Source organism: Mauremys reevesii, linkage group 5, assembly GCF_016161935.1.
Source record: "Mauremys reevesii isolate NIE-2019 linkage group 5, ASM1616193v1, whole genome shotgun sequence".
NCBI classification, from domain to species: Eukaryota; Metazoa; Chordata; order Testudines; family Geoemydidae; genus Mauremys; species Mauremys reevesii.
Window position 1 is genome coordinate 115979431 of NC_052627.1, and position 12817 is coordinate 115992247.

Here is a 12817-nt window from a genome sequence, read left to right on the forward strand (position 1 = left end):
ATGTGGTGGGAAAGAAACCAAGCCCAGTGTTACCAACTGTGACCATTGCAGCCCCATCCCCTACCATCTCTATGTTACCTCTTTTGAGGTGGCTGTTGCTCCCTGGGGTACAATCAGGGAGCAGTCTCTGTGCTTATTAGGATCTCTATTAAGCAAGTGCGTAAGTCCATCTATATTCAGCAAAGCTCTTAAGCATCTGATTGGCTTTTCACGAGACTTAAGCCTGTGCTGAACATTAAGCATTTTAAGTAGGGCTGTCAAGTGATTAAAGAAATTAATTGTGATTAATTGCACTGTTAAATGATAATAGAATAACATTTATTTAAATATTTGTGGATGTTTTCTACATTTTCAAATATATTGATTTCAGTTACAACACAGAATACAAAGTGTACAGTGCTCACTTTATATTTATTTTTTATTACAAATATTTGTACTGTAAAAAACAAAAGAAATAGTATTTTTCACTTCACTTAATACAAGTATTTAGTGCAGTCTCTTAAAACGAAAGTTGAACTTACAAATGTAGAATTATATACCAAAAAACCCTGCATTCAAAAATAAAATAATGTAAAACTGGTTGAAGCATCAAGGGACATGAATCTTTAGCGCATCTGGCATGTAAATACCTTGGGACGCTGGCTACAACAGGGCCATGCAAATGCCTGTTCTCATGTTCAGGTGACATTGCAATTAAGAAGTGGGCAGCATTATCTCCTGTAAATGTAAACGAACTTGTTTCTCTTAGCAATTGGCTGAACAAGAAGTAGGACTGAATAGACTTGCGGTTCTTATATTTTACATTGTTTTGTTTGTGATTGCAGTTATGTAACAAAACCCCTACATTTGTAAGTTGCACTTTCATGATTAAGAGATTGCACTACAGTACTTGTATGGGGTGAATTGACAAATACTATTTCTTTTGTTCATCATTTTTACAGTGCAAATATTTGAAAAAAATATATAAAGTGAGCACAGTACAACTTTGTATTATTCTGTGTTATATTTGAAATCTATATATTTGAAAATGTAGATAAACATACAAAAATATTTAATACATTTCAATTGGTATTCTATTGTTTAACAGTGCGATTAATCACCATTAATTTTTTTAATCATGATTAATTTTTTTGAGTTAATCATGGGAGTTACCTGCAATTAGTCAACAGCCTTAAATTTAAGCTTTGCAGAATTGGGGCCTTGAGCATTTGCACTTGGCTGGCCCCTGTGTAAGAAGAACCAAGGGAGGAAAAATTCCCTTGCACCCCTTCCTCTTGCACAATCACAGCAACGTTAGCAACAGTCTGATCTAAAATGAAATTGTGCATTGTTTTCATGGAAAACAAGGTGTCATTGACAGAGCATTTTACTCTTATATGTATAATTTTTTAAGCAAGTTTGTCTTGGTTTCACTTGTTCGAAAAGATTCAAATGTTAATGCTTTGGATTCATGTGAAATCTGTCATTTTAATAGCTTATTTCAAAGTCCCTTGGTTAGCCACTGTCTTTTAAAATTTAAACTGTTAGCAGTGCTCTACCAGCTAATATTTTTCTTTTTTCTTTGAAGCTCTATGTGTCAGTTGACTTGGGGAAAAAATGGACTCTTCTGCAGGAACGAGTGTCAAAAGACCATATTTTTTGGTAAGAGGCATACATTGTTGTTAGTCTCCAATGAACAAATGAAAGGAAAAAGTATCTGGTACTAATCCTCCTAGGTGTTTCCTGAGGCAGGAGGAAGGATAATAAAACAAATTTGACATCTTTTGCTGGGGCAATTCTAGTCTCCTGTTCACCTGAGTCCAATCTTGCAAATTTAGACTCATACTTATTCAGACAAGGAGCCCCAATTGTCTCAAATGTAAGAGTTTTCAGCACTGCTGTATAGTGACGTTGGTTTAGAGAGAATTTTAATGTCCGCTCAAACAGCACTTCATTTTACTGATAAAAGTGATCTCTAGAAGCCAGACGTATCAATCTAGAGGGAAAATCTATAAAGTTAAAGGCTGAATCTGGCATATTAACTACATCTGTATAGAAAAATGTTCATTGTCTGGGAAGCAAGTGAAAAATCATGTTTTTTGTCCAATTTGCAAAACTTTTGCTGTCTTTCCACAAATATGGTGGGTTGTTTTCACAGGGAGAAAAAAAAAACTGTTTGTTGGACAAAAATGGCCACTGTTCTATGAAAGTGACCCGAAGCCAATCTGTGAAAATGTGTGACTTGTTCCAGAATGGAAATAAACCTTCATCTTCTGCCAAAAAAAGAGAAGAAAAATTGTGGTCAGTTGTGGAAGTGATCAAATTTTATATTTAATCAATTGCCTGAATTCTATTGGGGGGAAAAAATGAAAAAAAAAAACCAAACAACTCAGCTTCCACATGTGGGCTTTAATATAACAAATACAGAGGGTTTAATACAATTCTAATTTTAGCATTATCTAGTATTCCAATTATACCCACAAAGTGCTAGACACTGTCTATCCATACAGGAAGACACGGTGTCTCCTCAAAAGATCTTATCATCGTAGTTCCTTTGGTATTTCTGAACTGCGTAAATTGCATTGCAGTGTGAGTATCTTTATCCTTGTGCAAAGTCCTCTCTGGCTTTCAAGATTATGGAGTTAGCCAGCTGGTGGCCTACACTATAACGGACTTAACTAATTTCAACTACCTTCCCAACTAGTGCCTGTGCCTGCTGTGCTCCCCTTCCCCCAGTTCTTTAGGCAACTGGGGTATGTCTGTGCAGCAAAAAGTCTCAGAGCCCGAGACAGCGAACTCGGGCATGGGGAGTTTGTGCTTCAGGGCTAAAAATGGCAGTGTAGGTGTTCGGGCTCGGGCTGGAGCCTGGGCTCTGAAACCTGGTGCTCTACAGATGAGACACTAGGGAGACTCGCTCTGGCGAACCCAGCAGGGGCTCTGCTGATCATCTTATTTGGAGGTTACTCTTTGTAAAATATGGATATTGTAAAGTAAGGATATTATAATTCATACAAATATGAAATATTATGGTCAGACTGGAACCTGGCAATCCGTCCCAAGTACAGGTTAGCGTGTAGAGGCACTGCCCCAGAAGCGGGATGGGTAGCAAGCTGTGAGTCTGAGTCACGATGTGCTTCCTGCTTCCTTCTTGGTCCTAGGAGAAGTAGTTTATTCTGTTTGTTGGCACAGATTACTTACCCCTATATCAGCTCTGGTGGACCTCTTTTCCACCTGCATGGGAGAAAGAATACCAGCTCCTTTCTCCCCGCAACCCCCTGTCACACAGTAGGGCTGATCATTGAGGCTCACAGCATTATGTTTGTGCCACAAATGGCCAAATTCCATTCAAAACTCACGTTAGCCGGGAATTTCCAAGGTAAGATAGATCCTTCTTCCTACATAACCATCATTATGAAGGTTCTTTTGAGTCTGTCTTAGCTACCTTGTCCTGTACTTTTAAATTTAGAAGCAACATTCTGGGCCAAATTCTGCTCTGGTTTATTCCCCATTTTCTTCACTGGGGTTGCACAGGGTATATAAGTCAGGATGGCGTATGGCTCACTGTCTTTAATATGAGAAAAACATTAATGTGCTCGCAGTTCTATCATCTTGTGTTTTTTAATCCTTGGCCATTATGATCCTTGATCAGTTTAGGTAATATTTATTTTTTATTTTTGTGTTGAAATCAGTATTGCTATTAAGATGAGATGGACTGGGAGAATATTTTCATTACAAAGTATTTAAACATGGGAGGTGGAGGGCAGACACAGAGCAGGGGACATTGGCCAGGTAGGGCACTGAATGAGCAGTTGACAGGAGGATTTTCAAAGATGATATAATGAATTCCCCTTGCCACGCCCAAAACATAAAGCAGTTGTAACTCAGCTATATTATATTGTGTGAATCAAATTGTTGAGTTTTTTTGTTTCCCCAAGTAACTCAAATTCCCAGGAGCCGTTATCCTTTAAAGCTAATCAGAGTAGACATTTGCAACAGTGTTTAAAAAAAAATCCCCACAGTACTTTGAATGTAGTAAAAACAGTTTTTGACCTGGTGCTTCCATTGTAAGCAATGAATAATGCTGTTTTCACTGGATTTCTAAGCAGTGCTTTGCCCTTGAACTGGCAATGTGAATTACTGAAAATCCGTTTCAGTTCCAAATCTTGAACTTATTAAAGTTCTGATAAGCATAATATTATTATTAATGGATTATATTAAAGCGGTGCTGGAGAACAGACAGAGCAAACCTGCTAGTTTCCAATGGATCTTTGATAGGAGGCTCATGTAACAGCAATGAAGGGTTTTTTGTTTCTTGTTTTTAGAGCTAGCTTATTTGAGGATCTCTCTGCATCAGCACGCACCACAGTAAATTGCATCAAATATTTTACAATAAGCCCTTTTGTGTTCTTCTTGAGGAACCTAATTAGTGTAGATGAACTACACATCCATGACAGATTCCACCTGATTAGGTACCTAGTTCTTGCTTCTCTTGAATAAAATGAGATTAAAAAAAAGAAACCATCCCCTGCCTCCTCCCACAAATTAACCCAAGGCATTTAAAATACAGAAGTACTGTCTATATGGAGATCATATCCAAAAGCATCGACTTTATATTCATAGTGTGTGAAGAGTTATTGTTCATGATTCACATTTCAAGATGTACTGTGTGTTAACAATTTTGGTTTTTGACTCCCACATGTTATGTGACTGTAGGTCAAATTATAAATGAGCACTACTACTTTTCTGGTATTTTTTGTGATTGAAATAAGTGAAAGCTGTTATGAGCAGCTCACAAGGATGAGAAATAATTCAATAAAATAACAATCTTGGTTAAAACAATATTAAAGGCTTGACAAACTCAGAGCAAAGGAATTCTGAATATAGAAATTCTTAGTGTTCTTACTGAGAAATGTAATGTGCACAATGCAAGAGTGTATTTATGTGTAGACACAGGAGCTTGTTTTTCTACTCCATTATATCATTTTTATGCTGGTGTAACTCCCTTAAAGTCAATGTTTTGCACAGTATAAAAGTTGAGTTAACAGAGTTGAGAATTAGGCTCTGTGAGATGTATCAGAGGGGTAGCCGTGTTAGTCTGGTTCTGTAGAAGCAGCAAAGAATCCTGTTAGTTAGATAGTTAGTCTATAAGTTAGTCTATAAGGTGCCACAGGATTCTTTGCTGCTCTGTGAGATGGGAGCTGAGAGGAATAGAAGAGGTGCTTCAATCTCCTCCCTCCACCCACTAAAACTGCAGGGAGCTCTGCATAATTAAGAGGCCTTAGTGAGAACCTATTAATAGCTATTTGTATCAAATCCATCCAAAAGATCAAATTCAGGCCACTCACAGTGCGTATGTGGGAACAAAGGTGGCCAAAACCCATGGATACTGATATAGCACTGACTTGCGCCTTGTTTAGTCATTTACACTCTTCTACAGTTGGGATGAGTCACTACCAGATCAGACTGCTAGTTTTACACTCCCTTTGCTACAGGTATACACAGCTCCACAATAGAGCTGGTCAGGAGATGAGAACGTGAGAATTCAGGACCAGAAGAGATCTCCTAATTCATCAAGTCCAGCCCCCCTGCTATCACAGGTGACCCCATCCTAAAATCATATACTTACCAAGCTCCATCTTAAAGCCAGTTAGTTTCTTGCCCCTGCTACTCCTATTGGCATGCTGTTCCAGAACCTCCTCTGGTTAGAAACCTTCTTCAATTTCCAGCCTGAAATTACTCCTGGGCAGTTTATGCCCATTTGTTCTTCCACCAACATTGTCCTTTAGTTTAAATAACTCTTATCCCTCCTTAGTATTTAGCTCCCTGATATGTTTAATGTCCTCCTCCATCTACCCCCACAGGGAAAATTTCACCCAAAACAAAGTCAAAATTTTCAGTGGAAATTTTTGACTTTTTTGTCAACAAACTAACCCGTCCCCCCAAGTCAGCTGCTGGCAATCAAATATCAAAAAAATGCTGTGCTGAAAACTGCCACATATTGAGAAATTTTTAGCTGAACACTGATGAAAATTGAAAATGTTTGATCTAAACACCCTTTTTTTTTTAAACACAAAATCAAAAGTTTTCAAGGAAAGCAGATACCTTGAGAAAATACTTGTTTCTTGAAAACAACCCAAATTGATGGCAAATTTGTAGACAGCCATATTCCACAAAGCACAAGCCAGTTGAAAATCAGGCATTGTGGAATCCACACGCCATAGATTTTCCAGGGCTCCAGAAGTGGTATTCTAAGGTAGGAGTCAGGGAGTGTGGGCCACACCTTGTAGTGTATACCCCACAGATCCACCATGCATCCCATACTGCTGAAATCAGTCATGCACTTAGCACTAGTAACTGTGTGAATGGCTGTGTGGGCTTTCCTGAGCCAGCTAGAATAATAATGCTTGTGTGTCAATAGTAACCTTGTATCTGAGGACAAATGTAAAGAGGGCCTGGATATGTCCCGCAGTATTGGTAACATGCAACTGAGCTGCCCATCCACTAGCTGCATTTATTGTGCGTGTCCTGTAAATTAGTGTTTCCCATACTTTAAAAAAATTATATGGCTTCTGCAACCCCACACTTTAGTAATTCTTAGATTCCAAGGCCAGAAGGGACCATTGTAATCATCTAGTTTGACCAGCTGTATAACTAGGCTTGGCAGATTTATTTGATCATGTCAGTGGATAATATGTGATTATTTTTGAGCCTTTTTTAATTTGTATCAATTTAAATTTTCACAGTTTGGGAAAGTATGATGGGGGCAGTCAGACAATACTTATGACAGTAGATGTTGAGATTCAAAAAACTAAAGCTTAATAACTGTTAAAACACAAATTGTCAACATCACATGTTGAAATATACAAAGTAAATATCTTTAACGCCAACTGGAATAAGTTCTCAAGCAGCATTTTTCTTATTTTGCCTATGTGTAAATTTTGATTATTATCAATGGAAATATTCTTTCATTGGTTTATGTGTGTACAGTGAAGTCAATGTTTACTGATAAAAATCTAATCTTTCCAAGCCTATATATAACACGGGACATAGAACTTCCAAATGCTTGTCTGGATCTTCACAGTCTAATACTGTATCTCCTTTATTACACGCTTTGAGGAACAGTGAAAATAGTTAACAAAGCGTCATTGGCATGTGATTTATTTAAATGAAGGGAACGGTTCACACTTTAGAGTTATTGTTTCAGGCTATCTGCAAACTCAGTGCATTGGTTACACATACTTCATGTTTTGCAGATTTTCTTTGCTACCATAACAACCAGAGACTGAGTTCTTAAAAAATGAAAGCTTGAGACTCTGGAGAACAATTAAGAGGTCTATCCATGCCTTACCCTTTGTGGCCCTGAGGGGCTGCATCCCACGCTTTGGGAGACATTGCTGTATATTAGCATAGCTGAGACTCAAATCTAGACTCTGATGATCTCAAGGTTACGCTTTTACTAGATAAGCCCAAAAGGAGCCTCCCCTATGCAAGCTGAATTAAACTTGTCTCAGCTGGTGGTTGTTCTTTAAGTATCTTGCAGAATTGTAATAATGTGAAACACAGTTTGTATATACAGAACATGTATTGTCTGTACATTAATGCATTTTTTAAGCTACCTTGCCTGTTTTATTGTTTGACTATAGGATCAAGTCCACATTCAGTGGCTTATGTATAGTTACAGCAAGTGGTTATGTTGGAAGAATACAAGAAAAACATCTGAACCAGAAACAAACAAACATGCTATTTTCTCCCACCAAGCTAAAAAAACCCAAAACACTTTCATTTAGCCACATCTGTTTAAATAATTTTTTAAGAGGAAGAGAGCATCTGGGGATGAGATATTGTACTTTAAATGTCAGCCCAATCCACATTAAAAAAGATCAGTTGCAGCCTCTCACTCTAGAGTGTTACAGTGGAAGTGAAAATATACTGCACAGATGTAGACCTCACTCTTGCCACTGCCACACTGCCAGGTGCCACCGTTGTGGGGAATGAAGCTGTCAGGAGGGATATATTAAAAGAAGTATGAAAAGCCCAAAGCTATTGACAGATATCACAATCTATGTTTATGAAACCACTAGTGATAAATTATGGATCTGAGGTTATTTAAAGTGTACCCCAAAAAGCAATCTTTGCATTATTGATGACAAATAGTATTGCCATCTCAGCTTTTGAAAATTTCAGCTTGAAGTTTCTGCAGGTTTGTTGCTCGGTTGTATGGGGTCAAGTGCAAAAAGTAAAATATTCAGCAAACAGCATTCTTCTTCCCTGAAGAGCAACTGTTGAGCTCTCATGGTTGATTTGACATATTACAAATATCTAGATAGATAGAAGCAGCAAAGAATCCAAGATTGAAGATCTTCCCGCCATTCACATGCACCTTAGCATAAGCCCTTCTGTGGGTTAAATAGCTTCTCTGGTTTAGGATATTGTCCACAAAATACCACAATGGATTTTGCATTTTGCAGACCTATTTCTCAACAAAAGCAAGATTTTACTCATTTGTGATCTAGCAATTTCTTGCCTTCTCTTATCCCCTGTTCTCACATCTCACTTCTCTCCCCATTAATTTTGTCCAAAATACTGCTGCAAATATCTTTCTTACCAGTTCGTCTGATAATGATTTTCCTTATTGTTAAGAGCTAGCTTATGGCTTTTCTACAAGCCCTGTGTATGGGGCAGCATGTAGCTTGGATCATCCTGGGAGCCATGCAGGGGAGGTCTTGTGCCCCTCAGAGGCACGGTTCCCTCACTGCTTCTCCCGTGCTCCATGGGTGGGAGTACTAATTTGCTGCTGGCACACTAGCATGTTGCATCATGTGTGCTAGCTAATACATTGTGCGGTGGAGTTGAGGCTCCACCCATTCCTGACACACCTCCTCTAGGGGTTGGGTAGCATCTACATGCACAGTCCCAAGTCATAGTCTAGTTCTGAATGTCACACTACTACCCATCTTTTTCCATGATCAGGTCAAACTTCTCGTGTGCACCTTTGAAGAACTCAGTAGTATCTCCATTCACTCACTTCTCTCATCACATTTTCTCCTCCACACCATTTTATTGCATCCTAACCTTGTCCTCCTGCAGAGCACTTCTACCAACCCTACTTGGAGGGCTTAAATGGGATTAAAGTGGGGCATAGATCTTAGGCTGGCCCTCTGCTCACAGATGTATACTATCCATTTACAATAGCACTTTTCGGACACAGAAGCCACGGGATGGGGGAAGCCCCAGCAGCCCCCGACCCTCTCCCCGGCAGAAGCTGCGGGATGGGGAAAGCTCCAGCTCTGCCCAACCCTGTCCCCAGCAGAAGCTGCAGGATGGTAGGGGAAGCCCCCAGTACCCACCAACCCTGTCCCTGGCAGTAGCCTTAGGGCGGCAGGGGAAGCCCCTGCCCCTGCTCTCTGGCAGAAGCTCCGGGCGGGCAGGACAGGAGAACTGAAGGAGCTCTCACTCCCTGCTGCAGACCCGGGGCCATGGTGTGGGGACAGAGCTTCTCTGGCCTTGGGACCACAGTGGGGAGTGGGACAGAAAGGAGCAAACGGGTTGTACGGGGGTGCAGTGGGGGGGACGGAATGGGGGGCCCTGGGTGAAACAGGATGGGTCCCAGGGAAGGGACAGAAAAGGGTGGGGCCTTGGGCAGGGCTGCAGGCTGAAGGAGCAGAATGGGGGCTGGACCGCAGGCAGAAGGAGTGGGGAAGGGGCCCCCACTTGCTCGGGCCCCAGGAAACTTTAATCTGCCTCTGAGTCTGGCCCTTAATCTTTCCCATAAGTCAGTTCCATCAGTGCCACTAATCAGTCAGTCATTAAACAATGATGTAGGTTCAACATAAAGTATACTCTTTATTGCTAATAACCATATCAAGATAATCATTTGCTCTAAGTATTTTAGTGGTTTTTAAAAAGTACCCAAATTGCACTTTCTCAGTCCATGTATTTGCTCCCTGTGTCTTCATGTCATATCTGCTTACTTTACAGGCTCTTATATTTTGCTAGTGTTGGCACTGAAAAGCCAATGCAGTTGTGGGAGAGTGAGATGGATTCTGTTTTGCTGGGTGTATTGTCGGCAGAATTGTCACCTACATTTTCCTTGCAGAATCTTCCTTTTGAACCATGTTGTAGGAGGCAGAAAGAGTACCACTTCATTTTCTAATCCTAGGTTGTGATAGGAGCTCTGAGGTTTAAAAATAATCTTTTATCTGAGCAAATTTGACAGTTATCTGTTCCGAGAGAATCAGTCTGGATCCCTGTTATTTCTTTTATTAAGTTAAAATGCAGCTTTAGTTCCATTCTCAGGATTTCCTACTGAATATTATTCTTCATTTTTAAATTGCTTTATCAAAATAGGATCGGTACCTCCAGTGAACGTGCCTAACAAAGAATAATTGATTAGTTATAGGGGCTGTGTGTCAGGTTTAGAAGATTTCTAATACAAAAAGAACCCCAAATATTTCTTAGCAATATATTTGCCCTATTGTCACTAATGTCAGAGCTAGTTGTAAAAGAGAATGTGCTAACGTTCAGTACTGTATATTTGTGAAATTAGGAAAGGATTAAACTGGGATTGATCCAGTTTTATTTACTGTTCCCCACCTATTTCTGTTCTTTTCTCCAGTTGAACTTAATATATATCCTGGCGGTTTGTGAGTTCTAGTAATGGAAATTCTAGTAAAACAGAAAAAGCAAAGCATAATGCCGAGAACAGGAAATGTATGATTTCCATCCGTATACTCTAAAATTATAAATGGGGTTTATTGTAACTGTCCAGCTAGGATGTGGGAGCAGTTTAGTACAAAATCTTTCTATTTTTCCATCCATGTAATTACTATTCTCTAGCAGGCCCAAGATAACTTAATTATATTATGTTCTCAGGGCCGTTGCCGGAGTTGACAGAGACCCTGATTTGGTTCATATGGAGATCCAGGACCCCAGTGGAGGTATGCTAATGAAAATTTTAGCAATTGACATCCTGGTGTATGGCTGTTTCTTTTGATTTTAAAGAATACTTTTTGCATTCATTTATAAAACAGTGGGAAGAAACATTTTCCGCTTGTCAGATTCTTGCTCTGTTTATATGTATTCAGCAAAACTGTCCTGATATATAAAAATGTAGTATGATTTAAAATGTACTTGTTTTCCACTCTGAAATAAATTGAAGTCAAGATGCTATGCTCCAGTGAAAAAGTCCATTAATAGTGCAATTTGTTCTGGCACTTAAACATTGAACATTTTTTCCTGATTTGCAAATACAGCTGGCAGTGCAATGTAGTGCTGGGTGAGTGTCTGCTAGAGTGAATTCTCACATATGTCAGCTCCACTGAATTAACAGTCTTTTCCCAGAAAATCCTTGTGTTACACATTCAACATAGTTTTGTTTTTGTTTAAAAACACTAGAAGTTATATAGCATACAGTACAAAGTAGACACTACAATTACAACATATATGTGTCTGTCTTCTTAGGAATTGTACCCTTGAAAGATGGTTTAATTCTGTGGACAATCATCCTAGCTCCTACACACTAATTACATTAATTGTAAAGGATGTATAACTTAACCTTTCAGAACATGATAGCTCTTTCCTCCCATCCCTGTCCTGACCATGGTGAAAAGTTAAGGCCGACCCTTAAAAATCAGGTACCTAAAGTTCAGTCCTAAATCCAAGTGGTCAGATTTCACAGAAGCTCAGAACAGTTGCAGGTCCCAATGAGTTCCTGAGTAGTTGGTTGGGTCTAGTGAGATTCCATAGGAATTGGATGGAAGAAAATTTCCCATTCATTCAGCAGAATAGTGATAGGATTACCATGAGACAGTGGTACTGCCCTGATGCTACATTAGTCTTTACCGCTCCTGCAACCCTGTTCTTCAGAGGACAGTGGCCAGTCAAGGTCACATGTGGCAGAAGTTCCATTGTCATGACCTGGTTCCTCCTCCATCCCACCCTGCCCTCAAACTGCTGTGTGGTGAATAATTCAATTTCTTAGATTAAGAGATTCTTAAAATGATTCAGAGTGGGTCTGTGAAGAGCTGGCACATTTTTTCCCCCTTGCAAATTCTTTCTTACCTCAACTTGCCTGATGAAATCATTTCTATTACACCTGGGCCTCTCCACAGTTAGAGGAAAAGGGTTAGGGATTTGTCCCTTGGTATTTTTATTTTATTTTATTTTTTTTGGATGTGAACTCAGCTATACATTTTGGCTCCATATTTCATGTGCCATCAAGGCCATAATAATAGTGGCTATTTGCAAAATTCATGTCCACAGATGGGTTTGGAATTTGAATGTCCTCAAAATGCAAGGGGGGCAAGGGTTGGATCCAGCATGTTTGATTTTTGCCCATTTCTATATTTTATAAGTCATTCTGTAACTTCAGAATAGAGTGTTGATTAACAGTATCCGTGGAATATGTCACCACCTTTTTTTTTTGTTAAGTTCAATGACAAGCTTGAACCATGTGCATTTAATCTGATTCCCTCAAATGAACTATCACAAGTAATAATTATGTTGTGTTTATTTTCTAAAGAAGAATCTGAGAACGGAACACTGTTCTCTTACATGATTTTTAATACATTTATTTCCTGGCTGAGTCCTTTAGTGCTTTATCTGGCCCTGCTGAGGTCAATAGAAGTTTTGCCATTGATTTCAATGGAAGCAGGATCAAGCTCTTTGTATCTTTATTAGATAAGAGACTTTACTGGTTTCATGCTTGTCCATGTGAATTATGACTAATTAAAGGAATTTGAAGACACTTTGCTGTGTTTGTCCCAAAATGGTTTGGCAATAAGCAGTAGAGTATGGACTGAAGCTGCTTCAGATCCACGTCCAGATTTTAAAACTGTCC

The 12817-nt window shown here is 39.3% G+C and overlaps 1 protein-coding gene across 9 annotated transcripts in view; it reads left to right on the forward strand.

Annotated features, from left to right (window-relative positions):
- Positions 1-12817, forward strand: part of SORCS2 (sortilin related VPS10 domain containing receptor 2) — a 767814-nt gene that overhangs the window by 627140 nt on the left and 127857 nt on the right. For 8 of the 9 annotated variants that reach the window (XM_039541213.1, XM_039541219.1, XM_039541216.1 and 5 more), the window contains 2 exons: positions 1568-1641; positions 10852-10916. In XM_039541213.1, the coding sequence (XP_039397147.1) occupies positions 1568-1641; positions 10852-10916 (139 nt within the window). Of the gene's footprint in view, positions 1-1567; positions 1642-5487; positions 5577-10851; positions 10917-12817 lie in introns of those variants that run through there. The other variant, XM_039541222.1, reaches the window with a different exon arrangement.